Source organism: Pseudoliparis swirei, chromosome 20 (assembly GCF_029220125.1).
Source record: "Pseudoliparis swirei isolate HS2019 ecotype Mariana Trench chromosome 20, NWPU_hadal_v1, whole genome shotgun sequence".
NCBI classification, from domain to species: Eukaryota; Metazoa; Chordata; class Actinopteri; order Perciformes; family Liparidae; genus Pseudoliparis; species Pseudoliparis swirei.
This window is the reverse complement of record NC_079407.1, coordinates 19269661-19287414: the sequence shown is the minus strand read 5'-3', so window position 1 is coordinate 19287414 and position 17754 is coordinate 19269661. Positions and strand designations below refer to the sequence as shown.

The 17754-nt window shown below is 41.8% G+C and overlaps 2 protein-coding genes and 2 non-coding genes across 8 annotated transcripts; 1 reads left to right on the top strand and 3 right to left on the bottom strand.

Annotated features, from left to right (window-relative positions):
* Positions 1–1008: 1008 nt before the first annotated feature.
* On the bottom strand, positions 1009–4446 carry thap12b (THAP domain containing 12b). 2 transcript variants are annotated; one of them, XM_056441045.1, is made up of 6 exons: positions 4159–4446; positions 3454–3574; positions 3265–3372; positions 3140–3176; positions 2660–3030; positions 1009–2563 (listed from the first exon to the last, which is right to left on the bottom strand). In XM_056441045.1, exons 1-6 carry the CDS (start codon positions 4245–4247, stop codon positions 1079–1081), a joined length of 2211 nt encoding a protein of 736 aa, XP_056297020.1. In that variant the 5' UTR covers positions 4248–4446; the 3' UTR covers positions 1009–1078. The 2 variants fall into 2 exon arrangements, with proteins under 2 accessions (XP_056297020.1, XP_056297019.1); XM_056441044.1 differs by having other exon boundaries at positions 1009–3030.
* Positions 4447–5033: 587 nt separating this feature from the next.
* trnap-agg (transfer RNA proline (anticodon AGG)) lies at positions 5034–5105 on the top strand. The gene has a single exon. It is a non-coding gene; the product is annotated as a tRNA-Pro (tRNA).
* A 209-nt stretch (positions 5106–5314) lies between these two features.
* On the bottom strand, positions 5315–5386 carry trnap-cgg (transfer RNA proline (anticodon CGG)). The gene has a single exon. It is a non-coding gene; the product is annotated as a tRNA-Pro (tRNA).
* Positions 5387–5524: 138 nt separating this feature from the next.
* Positions 5525–16389, bottom strand: dyrk1ab (dual-specificity tyrosine-(Y)-phosphorylation regulated kinase 1A, b). 4 transcript variants are annotated; one of them, XM_056441288.1, is made up of 11 exons: positions 16291–16389; positions 12618–12814; positions 12220–12312; positions 11889–12077; positions 11509–11656; positions 11120–11406; positions 10806–10952; positions 10320–10460; positions 9867–10170; positions 9578–9702; positions 5525–9166 (listed from the first exon to the last, which is right to left on the bottom strand). In XM_056441288.1, the coding sequence occupies exons 2-11, from the start codon at positions 12735–12737 to the stop codon at positions 8579–8581; spliced, it is 2142 nt and encodes a 713-aa protein (XP_056297263.1). In that variant the 5' UTR covers positions 12738–12814; positions 16291–16389; the 3' UTR covers positions 5525–8578. The 4 variants fall into 4 exon arrangements, with proteins under 4 accessions (XP_056297263.1, XP_056297260.1, XP_056297261.1 ...); XM_056441285.1 differs by lacking the exon at positions 16291–16389 and adding an exon at positions 15916–16189; XM_056441286.1 differs by lacking the exon at positions 16291–16389 and adding an exon at positions 15629–15789.
* Between the last annotated feature and the right edge of the window lie 1365 nt (positions 16390–17754).

Here is a 17754-nt window from a genome sequence, read left to right as displayed (position 1 = left end):
CCTCCCTAAAGCTTGATGTCATTCTCCGCCCTAAGTCCTGCAGCCTAGTGGTTCCGATTGAAGTTTAAATGGACTTTGGCGTGCACGTTGCTGTCTGTTTGCGCATCACAGCGACCCCACCCACATTTGTGTGATGCTTCGAGTTTGCACCGTGAACTGTCAGCTGAGCGCAGAAGCGTTTAACCACCGGGCTGCCAGGCCGGGAAACGCCAACTTCCAAACACAGAGGATGTGCCAGTGTCTTTATTGTTGTTCCACCTGGAGGAACAGCCAGGTTTTAAAAACAGTTGACTTAATCATGTATTAATGTTCGGGCTTTCCCCTATGGAAGGATCCACAACGTCAGCATGAAGAAACAGGAAACATTTACACGAATCTGACTCAAAGTGCCTCGATTTTTGCTTTATATAAATTGTTTTTATTATTAAGCCAAGCATAGAACGCATTGAGGAAGTTACGTAAAACATGGCAGAAAAAAAAAGATATAACATGTCTTTCCCTAAATAAGGACCAACATAACAGTTACTCCATCAGAGGCGTGTCCACTTCCTGGATTATTTCAAATGAAGTCCTATTTCAATCTGAATGTCAATAGGTGAACTTTCTACATACTAGCCTTCATAGCCAGATTGTAGCAGTATACACTTTTTGTAAAAACAAACAAACAAGAGTATGCTGATATTAGTGGAACTGCTCCCTCTTGTGTTCTTCCTGCCTTATAGTCAGAGGAAAGGAATCAATGTGATGGAGACCAACACAGCTACTTGCTGTTATCTTGTGAATTAAAACGCACATATTAAAGAAAAGCTAACCATAAATTCGCCGATTATGGCAGATTCTTCCTACCAGATTTTCTGACTTATTTACAATTAATTTGTTTTATACGTACAAAAAGATCACGGGACATTTCTTTTCTTCTGGAAAACCCCAGGGTCTGAACACATGCATTATAATCAATAGTTGTCCCTGTGCACATACACAACAACCTAAATGAGCAAACAAATAAAGTTGTGTTTATGACTGGCAGCTTATTTATTCTTTACTTTTTGTCCCAGAACAACCGAGTGAGCTCGGTGTGTCAAATCGTTTTCGTCTCAGCTTCTTCCTCAGCCATCGGCTCAGCCTCAGCCTCTGCCTCATCCTCAGCTTCTTCCTCAGCCATTGGCTCAGCCTCAGGATCGTCGTCAGGATAGAGTCTGCAATATTTGTCTACCATGACATCCAAGTCACGTTTGACGTGGGTGTTAATGTTAAGCATCGCCAGACTCCGGTTCCACTGCGTAGCGGGCACGCTGTCGAGATACGCCTGCAGCCGGTCACTCGCCTTCTCACTTTTGTTGTCCTCTAGTTTCAGCACTGGCAAGGCGGACAGCACCTTGAGGAAAGAGTCCACGTTCGGAAAGAACTTGACATCTGGCAGCTGAAGGGTTTCATGGATGGTGGTGGGCAGGCGCACCTCTTTGCCCCGGTGCTTCCACTTGATTCTCCAGCAGTGGAGCTCTGCGAGAAGCGTGTCTGGGCTGGGGAGGTCGTTGCGGTACACATCTGCGTAGTTCTCCTCGGTGGTGTTGAACTTCATTTGTCCCATGACAGCTGGGACCAGTGACAGGCACTTCAGAGCTTTGAGGTTCGTCTCAGAGAACATGCCCTCCACCTCTTGCATAACGCCGTGGATAACGGGGACAGTGACATACTCCTTAAAATACGCCTCCGCTTGGATTTCACCCACATCAGCTGCACGCTGTTTCCTGAGGAACAACCTCGGCACCGTCACAGGAATCTCCATCACATTGGCCACAGTCACAGCCTCCTCGTACCAGAACTCATGGTAGACGTCAATGTTGTCGTTGACCTCGTTGAGTGAATGGAGGACAGCAGTCAGGCTGTTGGCAGCAAAAAAGACATCGAGTGTTTCCCCTTGGAGATTCTTCCCAAAGGCTCTGGTGAACGTGAGAACGTTCTTGAGGACGACAACGGTGACGACGATCTCAAAGTCAGACAGAGTTTCGGTGACCGAATACGCATTTGCCGCAACAGTGTCGTCAAACTTTCCATCATCATTGTCCCGGATGCTGTCCATGCACAGCAGCAGGGGCGGCAACATATCGAGCAGCACGTCGAAGACATTGTGCTGCTCCGTCCATCCCGAGCCACAGGCCAGTTTGAGTGTGGCTGCTTTCTCTTCGTTTTTCTGGTAGTGAGTAGAGATAGCCTTCTCAAGCTCGTCCTGAGTAAACGGGGTTCTGAAGAACGCGCCGATTCTTCTCAGAGTCTCCATGACGACCTGGACATTGGGAAAAGGCAGACTGTTGGCCAGGTGGACGTTCAGTGCCAGATGAGAGCAAGGCATATGCAATGCCAGAGGATACTTCTCCATCAGCAACACTGCCACAGCCTTCATCTTGGTGGTATAGGTCCCAGTGGCCTTGTGGGCCTGACCACGGCAGTCCTCCATGCTGAGCCCCCAGCGGTCGGTCAGCTGGGCCTCCAGCCGCTCTACCAGTGCAGACTCATCACCATCAAAAGACATAAAGTCCAAGAACTCTTCTCTGAGGACATTGTGCTGATTCACAAAGTGTACAAATAAAGGAAGGTGATTCTCGTTGGCAAATTCGACAAGGTCACCTGTCACTAGGGAGAAGAAGCGGCTCTCCCTGACCTCCATCAGCATCTCCTCTCTCACTGTGTTCTCACAGATGTCCAACAGCTGGTTCTGCTGGGTTGCAGAGACATATTCTGTGTTCACAGCCGTCGCCTGGAATTTCTTTTTCAAAGCTTCATCGCCGGCATTCATGCGGTAATCGATGAGTGCCTGGAAGTTGTTTGACATGTTTTCAGCTTCAGATGCTCTGCCAACCACTAATGGGATACTCTGTTTTCCTAACATGACCACGACCTCAAACAGCGACCGTAGGTATTCACGAAGATCCTTTTCCTCGGTGGACAGTTGAGGTTCATCCTCAGTGGTGCTTGTACTGTCCTCAACTGTCGCATCTTTTTTGGAACCAAGCTGGCCATTAGTAGCCGCCACTGGGGAAAGAGACAAACAATAAAGGACAGTGATCATTTACAGTCATTATTGAATATAATTGACATTATTTAACTTTACTGGGAACAAATAAATTCCACATTAACTTACATCTCCTCTCCCTAATCTTCCTCAAATCTTCTTCAGTCTGAAAAATAAAATGTTCGTTGTTACTTGGTACCCCTACCAAGATGAAGATGTGCATTTAAAACATGACTAATGTATTGTTTTCTTACAAGTTCTTTAATCCGCTTGCGATGTCTGGTGTGAGGATTTCTTAGATGGCTTGTCAGATCAAATATGGTTGGAATGGCTGTATCCTTCAACACAGTCCTATAGGGGCTCTGAAAAACCATAAACCCAAAAAATTCATATTTGGAAAACTTAGTTTTTGAGAAACAAGTGGACCTGTGTTAGATACTCACCGTTTTGCACACCATCGCCGGGTCAAAGTGTTTGGCACATAATCTGTAGTGCTTGTTCAACTGGTCCGATGTTTTCGCTTCTAGGTCTGCTCTGCGGCAGTTCTCTACCCAGATTCGGCATCTAAAAAAATACACAGACAAGTTTTATGGGACCTTCGAAAATTGGTACATTACATGTCATTTAGCAGACGCTTTTATCCAAAGCGACTTACAATAAGTATACACTTCTTCTAACAACTACTGGAATTACAATGTTTGGATCAGTGCATTACAAATGACAACATGCATGTGAAGAAATTAAATAAAGATTAAAATCGTTTTTTTAATAGTTTTAAACATGTGGTGGCATGTACGTTATTGCTGAAACACATTTCACACAAGTGCCCATTATTTGTGGCCAGTTTGCTTGTTGTAGCCTAAAGTTACTCAGGGTCCTGGATCACTTCACGTTCAAAAGCAACGATATTTACTTCTAAGTATCAGTAAACATGACGGTTTTCTGTACATGTTCACATGAACCTTGCATTAATATTGAAACACATTTAGAGTCGTCTCCGAGGCACTGCTTTGGTGAGTCGCTCACGTTGACTTTGCACATGTTATGACTTCTCAGTCATCCTAACTATGAAAGCATGCCATGTTCTGAATGGTTACATTTATAGCAATTAATCAGCCCATGGGGTAACGTTAGAAATGACGCCTTACCTCTCAGGGTCCCGTGGAAACCGAAAGAAAGCCAGATCGGACTGAGTGCTCTTCCGTGTACAGTTTGGGGCCGCGCAAAAATTCGGCATGCTTCAAGCTAGGTGGTTAGCTTCGCTAACTTAGCTAACTATTATCATCTAATAACTTTAGCGCGTTCGCTGAGTTGTAACACAAACAGAGAATACATACAACCTCAGAGGCGTTTCCATAAACGACTATCAATCGGCTCCGAATGGATTCACGATCACAATCAAAACATTCACAAAGGTTCAGTTTGGAGGAGATAGCTTTGCCCGAACAGATCCATGTCCCGCCCACAAAGAACCTGATTGGCCGAAACTAAAGTCTGGGATGTAACTATTGGTCACTCTTGCAACATTCGACCAATACAAAGACAGCTTCACGGTTGAATATAACGACAGCAGTGTGTCCAGGTGTACTGCTGCCTACCTCTGGCCGGCTTAAGGCACTACAACACAGGAGCAACGATATAACATATATACATATATATATATAGGTTATATCGTTGCTTGATCGGCCTATATATATAGGGTAGGCCGATCGATCGATTGTATTCCGGCTACCAGCTACGGTGCGACGTGCGGATTTGATGCAGGCAATTTAACTGACCGTGTAAAGTGAGAAACAGATAGATCGCTATTCTAGAATTAATATGAATACGTGTATGCAAACGTTAGAATAGCGTTACCCAATGCCATTGATACCATGAGCAATACAATAATCAATTCTCCAAGTCGATATTACTTTGCGAGCTAAATTTTGTTGCAAGATTGCGTACACTTAAATATCATGAAGAAAGAATACCAAATATGTATATATTTCATAAAAAGATATTTGAGTAGGAAATGGGAGGCGGCTCGTTGGTCTAGGGGTATGATTCTCGCTTAGGGTGCGAGAGGTCCCGGGTTCAAATCCCGGACGAGCCCTGGTCCTTTTTTTTGGTTTAGTACCGAGCATCATCTCGCTCTCGACACGCCCTATATCCAAAAACCCTGTAAATCATCTAATATCAGCATCCTGAAACCCACTCGACAAATAAATTGAATGCAGTGCGTTGAAAGGTGTATCCATTTTCTTCGAACTGATGGCGAAAAAAGTTAGCAGAATACCAGTCATCCTCTAAATAAAATGCCATGGGCTCGTCCGGGATTTGAACCCGGGACCTCTCGCACCCGAAGCGAGAATCATACCCCTAGACCAACGAGCCAGAACGTCATAGCATCACGGAATCTGTACGAATATAATATACATACAAGTGTCTATCTATCTCAACTGCATTTATGTGATTCTGTATTTGAGGGATTTCCAAGAATTAGCCAAGGAGACCAATAAAGACACAGAGAAATTCAATTAACTTCTTTTTATATATCATACATAAGACTGTCTTAATATAATACAAAGGGCATTGTCATAAACACAGCAAAGTCTTGACTAGATCTTACAATCTGTGGATACATGGACTTATCCTTTCCCCCATGCTGTTCAATTCTATAGTGCATGTTGCATGTACAAAAAATGTGAAATAAAAAATGACAAGGATAAATCCAAATTAAATAAAAGGATTTTAACTTCTGTTGGGTGTTCAGATATGTTGACAAGTATATGCATTTGTGTAGAACCCACAAACTAACCAGGCTTATGAAAGATGGAACCTTATTTTCAACCATGTGCTTCTCATATAACCAAAAAGTAAGGTTTGTGATGTACATGCACTTACAATATACCCTGTGAAAATTATTAAGGTTTGAAGATCTAGCTTTCCCTGTTTGATTCAAACCCTACCTCATAGTGTTGTCCTGATGTAGTCAAGTACCTTTGCCAAAAGGCAAGGTTTTGCCACTAAGAAAACAGGAGTTCCTGCCCACTGAATGGTCACCAAATTGACAAACATAATCAACATACCAGCAGGAGCAAGGTAGTGAGTTCTATACTTCCTTTATTAAAAAAATATAAATATATACATAAATTCTATTTCAACTATTAAAAAGGGGCTGCATTTCATGACAACTGCTCTAAATAAGAGGTCAATCAGCATGATCTGAAATAGGCGCACACTTACGAGTCACTGCAGTCAATTTTTTTCCTTTTCAGTCTTTATTTTTGGAATGTTTAGTACCAGTATGAGTGCCAGTAATAAAACCACTGGCAATTTCTAAATGTCTCAAATTCTGCGGGGTATGAAAAATGATTGCAAATTTACATTTAACCTTGACATCCAGATAAAACCCCAATCTCAATATAGGTAGCTTTACATTTGTGTTTGAGGAAATACCAAGCATGGTCTCTTACGATGGTTTCTCCTTTAAAATGGCAACAGCATGACCTGTGGCCTGCCCTGTAATTTGAATGGTGGCTGTGGGCAGGTTTTTCTGTTTAATTTCAAAGCTGGTAAAATGAGCAACAGAAGAAAGAAAGCACTTCAAAATCCCTGATATAAAAAAAAAGATCTGGTTATTGACTAATGTTTTGAGGACATGCATGTCTGGCTAGGCAAAGCATGTGGGCATACAGACACCTTTTCCCTTTGAATAGGACAATCATGGGGGATCTGCCCTACCGAATCAGAAATATACCATTCGACGCAAACTGATTTGCCACAATTATCCGTACTCTGCCAAGACAATGACATGAAGTCATGCTTCACAGCAGAAACTAGCCAAGTTGACCAAATGATGTATGAAAGGCAGCAAAACCCTTTGAAATAGTATGATGGGGGCAAAAGAAAAACGACGACACAGAAATAGAACGCATTAGTCTCCTTTTTTTTTCTTCCTCCTCCTCCTTTTTTTTTTTTTTTTTTTAAACCATCAGCTTCTATCTTGCTACTCCGGAGCCTGCAGAGTAACTACCAAATTCTCTAACATACCAGTTTTAAAAGACTCCCAAAATAACCTACCAATTAATATGGAAACAGTTTTGGTAAAACGTTGCAAACAAATATGGCCAGAATACACAATAGCCAACGGTCTCAACAACGGTCTCCAGTTTTGCTAAAGTAATATATTGCAGCTGTTTGTATTGACGTTAAAATAAGATCTTGATAAACTTTGCGTCAAAGTGGTGAACTGCTACATTATTGGTTACAGACACCTATATGCTATAAAACAACTGCTTTGGTATAAAAACATATCCAAAGGGAAAATAAATTCTTGTAAAATTCACAGCATAATTTGAGGAGAAAAAAGGCAGTCACTTAACTCATTTTTTTTCTTCAGTTTCCATGTTTTGGATGGAGACTTGTGCAGGTGGTTCTGATGAAGAACTACATGCAAAAGGGAAAATAACAAAACATAAAAGGGTAGACTCTGGAATAGATAGTTCTTTCCACTGCAATATCCTTAACCAGTGAATAAGATTTTCAAGGAAGTAATGTTTAGGAGGTTGTTGTGTACAATAAGACCCTGTTATGTGGGGCCCTGCTGAAGAAGAAATCTTTGTCGAGAAAGGCCTCAAATTACCATTCTTATTTACCTTTTCTAAGTTGTTTTAATTTCCTTAAAGAATTAAGGGCTGTCTAGAGAAAAAAAATAGAGAAAAGCCATCTTAATTCAAATGATAATGTCCAGCTCCATCCCATTCCAAGTCCATGAGTCATAAGGCCAAAGGGTTATCGAGAACCAGCCACTGACTGTCTTCCTTTAACTGGGCTGGATCCTGTCGCCTCCTTCGCTGCTCTCATCGGGGCCGAGCCGGGTCGCAGCTTGCAGGACTGCGGGGCTCGAGGCCTGAGGGGTGGTGCTTCCCTCTCCTTTGAACCGGTTGGTGTCAGTATCCACCTACAGGGAAGGGTCTCCTCTCCACCTGGCCAGCACACGCTTTCGGGACTCCGCTGCTATGTGCTCCCCTTTAACAGAGTTACACAATACCGACCAACAACAAGAAATATCACCGCAAACACTTCCCCTCATAGTCAAGCTACAGGATTTACAAGCAGCTTTTACGAGAAATTTCACTTAAAAAGGGCAAAATAATTAAGAACCAGTGGAACAATAATGTCAGGCAGTCCACAGTTTGAACCGGAAAAGGACGCTAATCATTTCATCACCAAGTTACCTGCAAAACAGCTTCAAACGTTGCTCTGAAATGCTCCTCAGAAGATTTTTCCACATAATACCATATGGTGATTACTTGGTGGTTACATGAAACTGGTGAAATGATAAGATGGATGTCTCAATCTCACTATGGTTATTCTGCAGTATTATTTTGTGCCTAATGATTGCAAAAGAAAAACTGATGAAAATTACATATATACTTTTAACAAAGCTTTTTCTCTGTAGTAGCGGTTCAGTGATATCTCCCTTCTGACGTGAGCAGCTTTTGTTCTCAACACACCTTGTAGTAAAAAACACCACCTTAAAAATGACGCACAGGGGGAACACACAGCCAAATGTCAGTGCAGTCACGAGCTGGCCATAGAACTCTGCTGCACACACACTCCAGTCATTGGAGATTCCTCCCGGTCCATGCCCTGCCTCATGCCCAGGTGGCCTTCCGCTAGGTAGTGGGCAGGCCCCGTGTTCGTGCCCATGGAGAACGCAGGGTGCGCTGCCATGCCAGTCTCCTGCCGTGGGTTCGAGAAGGCACCTAGCCCCATGCTCAGCCCACCATTCTGACCAAAGTCAAGGGCTCCGGCAGGCAAATGGCGGAGCTGGTAGGCCTGGTTGCCATGGTTCCCAGTGGAAGAGGACGATGTAGAGGAAGAGGAAGCAGAGGAAGACAGGGAGGTCATTGACAGATGGCCGTGAACCACCTCCATGGAGTCCTGTGTTGAGGAGCTGTGTGCCGGGGAGGTGTAGTGGCGTGGGCGTGGTCGTGTAGCCATCATCTGCCCGTGGTGGTGATGAGTATGTGGGTGGGGATGCAGGGCCTTAGGGTGCTGTGGGGGAACATGGAAGGTGGTCTCCTGGACTGGGTGAGTCTCTCCAGTGACAGCCTCTGGTCCAATACCACCTCCCCACACCAGTGGGGGTGGGTAAGGCTGTCTTGCCTGCCAATGTCAAAAAAATAACAAGTCAGCTGTTGAATACGGCTGCACCTTTTTTACGGTGTTCAAATAAGCATTCTTTTATTGTTATGACATAATGCCTTCCATGTTATATATATATATATTACATTCATGAAATCCTATTCCAAGACCACCGTTCATTATTTCTTGTATATAAAATAATCCAGGGCCTTAGGGTGCTGTTCATTCTCTCTTGTATTAGGATCAGATCATCGGCAAGTTAATCAAGCAACTATATTTCTTTTATGGATTTGTCAAAATGCAAAAGTCAAATGTATGAACCTCTTTTTAGATGGTGCTAAAATGCACTAGATAGACTCAAATTATAATTAACCACCATCACAATAACTCCCCTCAGATGAAATTACTGATGGTTGCAGGCATCTTACTGACCTGTGGGCAGAGGCTGTCACCATCGATGGTAGGCAAGGCCGCGCCAAAGTGTCCTCCACTGTGCAAGTGGTGATGAGTCGGGTCCGACCTTGCTCTGCCACTGGTACTTGTCCCAGATGATCCCCCTACAGGTTACACAAAAGCGTACAAACTCAATACCCCTTACCAAATAGAAAAAAGTAGTGAATAGGATACAATTATCAAGTAGACTTAGAATACAACACCTGATATGAAGCCATTTATTTCTACGCTTTACGTGAATGACAGTCAGTTTTCAGGCAGCAGTTACCTGAACTAGAGGAGGTGCTGGAGGTGGTTCCTGAAGACTGGGACTGCTCTAATGCAGGGCTAGTGGACACGCTGCTGCTTGTATTGGTCCCCTCATCCGCAGTCTTCTTGAAAAAGCTGTGCTGCAGGGCATAGTAGGGCTGGATGCGACTCTTGGGATCATAGTCCAACATCCGGAGGATCAGGTCCTTGAACTTCAAGTAGTCAGCAACAGCATGGCCAGACTCCCCTGCCCGTCGGCCACCTGGACCCCCTGTCTCCACACCCAAGATGGAGTGGAGCTTCCGAGAGGCTGGAGGCTTATACTGTTTAAGGCAGAGTACACAAAGATTAAGATTTACTCAGCCATGGCTTCTGTACGTTACTACTCACGCTACCTTTGTTTTCATCATAATCAAAATAATCACAAATTGATGCAAGTCTAATTGTCGCAATAAAAACAAAATGTGCTCACCCGTTTGCCATCTTTGGTCTTCTTCACACTCCATGTACCATCTGAAAGCTTCTCAAAAAACTTCCTGGCTTTTGGGGCTAGGTCCATTATGTGATTAGGTGGGATACCAAGAACCTCAACGATTTTGTTCATCTGGTCCACCTGGGTAACAAGTTATTAATCAAGTTACTGTCACATTTACATTGTACATTTGCAACATCAAAGATAGCACACTGAATACATGTTATACCCAGTTAAATATTATCCGAAGTTAACCTAAGATTCAGAACATTTCGGCCAAAATGATTTAAAGACTTGACAACCGAATAATGTGAGATATGGTTTAAGTCTGGAAAATTCACTTCTCAATCTTTCAGGTCTAAATGACTGTCTGCTTTGTAAGCTACATATCAAGGGAAAGAACCATCAAGTTTAATAAAGCCATTGCCAGCTTAAGTTAAAGGACAAAATATAATACAGCGCAAAAGGCATTTCAGTTTCTTATACCTCATTGGCTCCGCTGAAGAGAGGTTCTCCAGTGTGCATCTCCACCAAGATGCAACCCAAGGACCACATGTCGATGGCCAGGTCGTAGGGCATTCCCAGCAGCACCTCTGGGGAACGGTAAAAGCGACTCTGGATATATTGGTATATCTAAAAAAAAGAAAGAAGCAAGGACAGTCAGACTTCTTTTTTACTATCTCTGAATGACCTTTTTATTACACCCAACGTCTCGAAGCGACAACTATCGCACATGTCTGAGAGACATTCTTGCATACATTTATTGTAATGCTCATAAGAATAAAACTGCAGTTAGATACCCGTTGTCCCAGTTGGCATGAGCTGCCAAAGTCCACTATTTTGATGGCACTCCTCTTGGGGTTACAAAGGAGAATGTTTTCAGGCTTCAGGTCACAGTGGATGATGCTGAGCTCAGGCGTGGCCAGGAAGAGCAGCGCTGTGCATAGCTGCTGGGCAAACTTCCGGGTGAGGTTGAGTGAGACGCCGCGGAAGTTGGTATTTCGGAGTAGGTCATACAGGTTATAGGAAAGCATCTCAAACACGAGGCAGAGGTGGTTCCGGAACATGAAGTGACGCTTCAGGTGAACTGCAGAAAAACAAATTTCACCCATGTAAGTCAAATACTAGAAAATACTTATAATTTATTATATACGTCTTAGATCTCAGGGTAATTTCATGAGTGCATTACCGATGTAGTATTTCATCTCGGTGTCATGTTTGTTCATGAGCTCTAGGAGGCGCACTTCAATCTGAGCTTGATTGAGGAAAGCTTTCTTGTTCTTGATGATCTTAATGGCAACCCACTCCTGCTCAGCACGGTCATATGCCTTCACAACCTAAAGATATAAACAGCAGCAAATTGGAATAATACCCAAAGGATAAATATGAACTGGACTTTTGATAAACATTTCAAAAGTTCACAGAATATGAAAATTCTTAAGAAAGTAGCTAAAATCTTGCTGTTATTTATAGAGGAAAAATAAAATCATCATTGTTTTTTTCACTGTTCAAAATTGTCTGCCACATTGTGTGTGTGTGTGTGTGTTTGTGCAATATATAATCAAGCACCTGTCCAAATGATCCTTTTCCAATCAAGGAATCAATCTCATAGCGGTCCATCCACTTCTCCCCATTCTTGACGATGTAGTCATAGTTATCATCGTCATAGCCATCATTGAAGACTTTCCTCTCTTTTTTGTGACTGGAGTCTTCACCCTGACCCTGTTGGTGCCGTCTCTTCTTTTTTGCATAATACACCTATAAATTTAACAAGTAAACAATTCCTATGATCAAACTTGAAGAAGTTTTGTATTAATCAAACATTCAGCCTTTTGCTGAGCTTTATAGTGCAACATACAGGTGATTTAGATATAGGCATTTAATGAAAAACTAAACAAACCTCATTGATGTGTTTGTATGTTTTGATAAGGTCAATGGAGAGCTTCCTCAGGGGAGCTGAAGTTGGGTCACGAAAGCACTGGGGCATGTGCCTCTGAAGTATCAAATGGGGAAAGTCACAACATTTCATAAGCAAACAATATGCACAGTACACTTGTAAGCAGCAGGGCATATCTAAATTACTTAAGGTAGGTCATTTATTAAGACAATTATAGAATGTACATTGCCCAATTTTAAATGGCTAGACTGGAAGAACATGTAGAAGCAGCTACTCTGCCTGGTGACGGCACCAAAGAGGGAAGTATACTTTCATATCACATTTAGTCATGCAATTCTTGTAATATTAGAGACTAAGACTAACAGAAATGCAAGAGCTGGGGTAGGGTAGGGCTCGTGTACCTGATTGGCAGTGAGCTGTGGTGTTTGGTCGCTGTACGGTAAGACCGCAACAGATTGGTCAGTGCTTGGCTGGTGGCGATCACTGTACTGCTGGTGCGTATGGGGCATTGGAGCAGCCATCTGAAGACCAGCAGTGTGTAAAGAAAAAGAGGGCGCAAGCCGGACGGACGAAGGTTTGCATGCTGAAGTCTCTCCTCCTAGAAGAAATGAACACGGCTATGAGCTGCATATTACCTTAAATCAACATTATTTCTAGCAAAATACCCAGAGGAAAAGGGCTAATGATCTTCATGTAAAAAAGCACAATTTTCTCTTCGACATAAGCCGTTAACAGCACAAAAATAAAACTGAAAATAGATTTAGATGTAGTTATTGTACAATAAGGGCATTATTTTCTAGTTATAACCAGTGAGAATGTTTTATTTATTTATAAATATACATATACATATGCAAAATGCAAAGTATGCATTTGTAATAGGAACATGCATGTTGAAATGATTAAGCTCACTTAGACACAATGATAAGATGTTGAGAAAAAAGGATTCATTCATTGTTAAGATAAATCTCAAATAAATACTCAGTTTCTTTTGTTAAGCATGTGCAGTCAGAAAAAGGAATCAAAGAATAACCACAAAATAAATTATAGCAGTAACATATCAACCTTTGTGAAGAAAAAGGAGCAAAACAGCAGGTTTAACAGTGAAAAGGGGTGAAAATAAAGCATCTCCACACTATATAGTGAATCATCCTTCATTCTAAGCCAGAAGGAATCAAAAAATTATCGAATAGCATGTGCAGCTATCAGCATCTCTCACCAGACAACACAATTCACCAGTGCTACACAGTAACCACTATTCAGAATCCCAGCAACAGCACCTAATTAGCATAGCCTATCACCACAGAGATACAGCGTGATTTGGCAAGCCCATCAATGCACAGACCAATCACAACGCAGTATGCAAATAGCCTACTTTTGTTGCCAGGGCAGAGCTGCTCCCATTTTCCAATGAGAAAACAAGAAATAAACAAGAAATAAAAATGAACTTTGGCACACTTAGATGCTGCTTTCAACACAAGAGCCTGACAGCAAAATAGCTGCACAGCCCAAAACCTGCACTCTATCCGAGAGTATTAGAAAGCTGACCCAGCTTTGGAAAAGGAAAATAGACACATCCACTGACAGAAAAAAGAGAAACTGTAAGATATTTTATGTAATGCATTAATATGTAATTTGTATATCTATATATATAATAATAACACAAATATAAAAATATATATTTTTAGCATTAAAAAATATATATAAAATAGAAATGTGTTTAATTTAAGATAAATCACTTCTGTTTCAAGGATGGTACAAGTGATTATTTTAAAAGTAAAAATGATTATGGACTAAATATCAAATATTTTGTACTTTAATTTCTTATAGACAAAGATATTTAAAGTCTTAAAATTAGAAGACTATTTCATTATAACTAGTGTGTCTATTTTCATCGTTGTTCAGCTGAGACCTGAAAACAATTTAATTCAAACAAATCGTAATAATTTGGAGCTCCATTAATAAATATAAAGTTAAACTGCATTAAATTGATATTTAAATAATGCATTGATCAATTCTGATCATGTTTAATTGTTTGACTGTTTGACCCCCTAAAGAATGTCCTCTAATGTGTAGGTATGGGTGTCCGATTCAAAACAGCCCACTAACAAAAAGAAAAAATCTTAGGTGCACAACTTCCCACCAAAGGGCTAAGGCTTAATATATAGCAGCTAATCAGGATGCATCATCTCCTGTACAATTTCATATCATCCTGGGAGGAGAGCCCAGCAGCAAACTACAACCTACCACAAATAATAAAAACAAATAATTATTATTGTGCATCTTTGGTGGGGATTTAATTCCAGTTATTAAACTTTTGTTGAGAAGAAGGGAAAGAGGAGCCCTGGACACCCCACAACTTTTTAAAGTGTGCTTGGGGGTAATAATTATGAAATAGTATCAAGAGCAAGCTGCTTGTGGATCAACTGTCAAAAGCAGTTAATGCCCAGGCAATGGCATTTTAAAAACAGAGAAGATCTGAGGCTCTTGTGAAACTGTTAAAAGATGAATAGTTCACTTAAGAGTGGCATGGAATACATGGCAAATAAGAAAACAAACGTGGATAATATTGTTGTAAAACTCGTTTGTGGTTCTCCTCTCCACATGCCCATAACACACCTTTATAATTATAGAGATTTTTTATGACATGAAATATACATTTAGGTAGCACAACTTAAGTTACTGTATGAATGTCATAATATAGTACTGTGCATTCATATATCATGCACATTACCAAATATCTGAACAGGTTTAGTTTGAGCCCATTTAACAAACAGAATGCCTGATATCAGACTAACATAACTGATAATTTAACTAGCCCTAATGGGGAAAATTCAAGCTGTATTTGACAATTAAGCCATTTTGCAAGCGCACTTGTAGCTCTTTACTCTTGATTTATTTAATTGACTTATTCTTCATTTTCAGGACTGATATATGAACAGTTCTTTTCCTGGCTCGATTCACCGCGGCATCAACGGGCCCATTTAGGTGTAAATATAACGACAGCTAGCATGCTATTAGTAGCTCTATCATATCATAGGTGATAGCTTGAAGACCTCTGGAACGAATCTGTGTGTCATCTTCTCACGCCCAACCGATGAGATCCATTCCTAAACCAAATCAAATGCAACTCGTCCAAAACAATTAAAAGCCCACCGTCCGTGCATAAAGACAGACGATGCCCGAGCAAATCTGTACTCACAGATGATGGGGTAGATCTCGTCATGGTTGGAATTTAGAAAGCATATTAAGTGTTCATCTGCGTCCACTCTTCCTACGTATCAGTCGCCGATCACTCTAATTACCCCGTGTTAATGACACGCGTATTCAGCCTGACGTTACCGTTAGCAGTCTGACTATCTAACCTGGTTAACGTTACCGTGAAAACTGCGGGACAAGCGAGCATATCTCTCACCAGTCCGACGTTGACGTTAGCTAGTGACGCTGCGTTCAGCCAGCGGGTTGCGGGGCCCATTCAGCTGGTTCGTCAACAAGCCAGCGTTAACCATTCGCCAGGTTAGGCGAATTAGCGACCAGGCGTTAGCCAGGTTAACGTTAGCTAGGTGAGCTTCCGTCCTGTGCAACCCTGAAAACCCGAAACTACACCCAACGCTGATATTTAAACAATGAGACGCCGCATCCACGGCAGCGCGAACGGGTCTGCTAGCTAACGTACCAGCATTTGCTTAAATTGCAACTTACAATGACAACGTCTAATATCGCAGGGTTAATGTTAGCCGTTGCATCCCCGGTGCCAGCGTGACTCTCCGTCCAAAGCAAATACAATCTGCTCCCCTGTCGAGGTCAAAAGAAGCGACGGAACTCTCCTCGGTTCAGATTCAAATTAGTCCGGTGACCTACTGACTGAACGCGAATGTTAACGCTGGCTTCGGCGGAGTCGGCACCGCCATCAAATGTAAGCTAGCCGCCATAGCATGAGATACTATTCTCAACTTCACTGCAGCGTCCATCATTATTAACCATTCACGTTGCATATGATATACAACTGCACACGCGTTCACGTGACATTTTAAACTGATGAAGGAGAATGTCAAATAACATTTTACAATTGCTCACCTCTGATGACACGATCTTCATTTAAAGTCCAAAAACCTGTATGATGAGGAAATTTATCCAGCTTGAGATTCTCCCCTCCCTGCACGGTTAGCGAGTAATGTTAACGTTAAATCCAATCCTCGTCCTCTGATCGGCGAACTCTAAAATAAATCACCAGCCAGATTCAATACGCGTTTCATATCAAACGCTTTGGAGAACATCGTTGGAGATCGAAGCAACTTTGACCGCCGTTACCATCAGCCAGTGACCAGCAACATGCTAACGATAACTAGCGCGCACAACTCACTAGCTAACCCCAGCTAGTTGACCAAATGAACGCAGCTAACATTAGCTATTAGCTGTAGCTTCTTTGGCTAGCCTCAAGCTAACAATTCGAGCTACCGCTAAATAAACGTTGGCCAAATTCCGATTTTACCGTCTCTTTGCACATTTAGCGTCGGCCACTTCGATGATTACGACAATGCAAATAAATTCAGAGTATTTCAAACACGAAACAGAAACCGTGTCCTCTGATAATTTTGGTTAAGAATTTTGTGTCAATTTTCACAAAATGGCGCGCGGTCCAAACCTGCGCAGTGAACCGGCCCGGTGGACCAGACACGGACAACTGAGTTAGAGCGGCGCCGCCTAATTATTTCCACTATGTTAAAACGTCGGACTCTTGATCTTCTTAATCCAGTCCACTAGACGCATTTCGATATCCAAAAACGTAAAATATACATCCACTGGCAGCATTATTCCGGCGGGAAGGGAGAACATTTGAAAAGACTGAGCTGGGAAAAAAAACCCTCCTGACAAAATGGCGATGCTCTAGCTTGTTGCCATGGCAACTGTCAATCAAAAAAAATGAAGTCCCCGGATGTACCAATGACGAATAAAATCTAACTGGCCAGAGTTACAGGACACACATAACTCTGGTGGTGTCCCTGTCTGTCTTGTTAACCGTGTTTGGCCTATTGCTACCATCCAGAATAAAGGTTTATTAAGTTTATTTTCATAAATTGAAACCATTGACTTTTGTGCTTGAAGCCTTATTATGCTGTACTTCTCTTACACTTAGTTGATCTGTTTGTTTTCCTTTTTCCTTTTCTTTTTGTAGCCTTGTTGATTAAAAGAATAACTTGGCCTAAACTAATTTACAGTTTGTGTACATTTTCACAAAATAGCCCTATTATTGATCATATTAATACAGTTTCTACATGTATTGTTCATATATATATATATATATATATAGATAGATAGATATATGTGTGTGTGTGTGTGTGTGTGTGTGTGTGTGTGTGCGTGCATGCGTGTGTGTAAAACAGCTATATCTTCTTGTACTTTACATTGTTTTTAATATAAAATTCCCTCTTCGTGCTTCCACAGAGAGTGTTAAACTGCTGGACAGGAGTAGATTAATAGTAACAAAACAGGGAATATTGAACTAAAAAACACAATAACGTTGGAAGGTATCCACCATAC

Excerpts from the sequence above, each read along its gene's own strand:
- dyrk1ab (XM_056441288.1), bottom strand. The coding sequence starts at position 12,737 with ATGGCTGCTCCAATGCCCCATACGCACCAGCAGTACAGTGATCGCCAC. Across the intron at positions 10,953-11,119 it reads CATGCCAACTGGGACAACGG|ATATACCAATATATCCAGAG; the intron begins GTATCTAACTGC and ends TCTTTTTTTTAG. Across the intron at positions 9,703-9,866 it reads CAGCACCTCCTCTAGTTCAG|GGGGATCATCTGGGACAAGT; the intron begins GTAACTGCTGCC and ends TGTAACCTGTAG.
- thap12b (XM_056441044.1), bottom strand. The coding sequence starts at position 4,247 with ATGCCGAATTTTTGCGCGGCCCCAAACTGTACACGGAAGAGCACTCAG. Across the intron at positions 3,373-3,453 it reads CGGCGATGGTGTGCAAAACG|AGCCCCTATAGGACTGTGTT; the intron begins GTGAGTATCTAA and ends ATGGTTTTTCAG. Across the intron at positions 3,177-3,264 it reads GCAAGCGGATTAAAGAACTT|ACTGAAGAAGATTTGAGGAA; the intron begins GTAAGAAAACAA and ends TTTATTTTTCAG.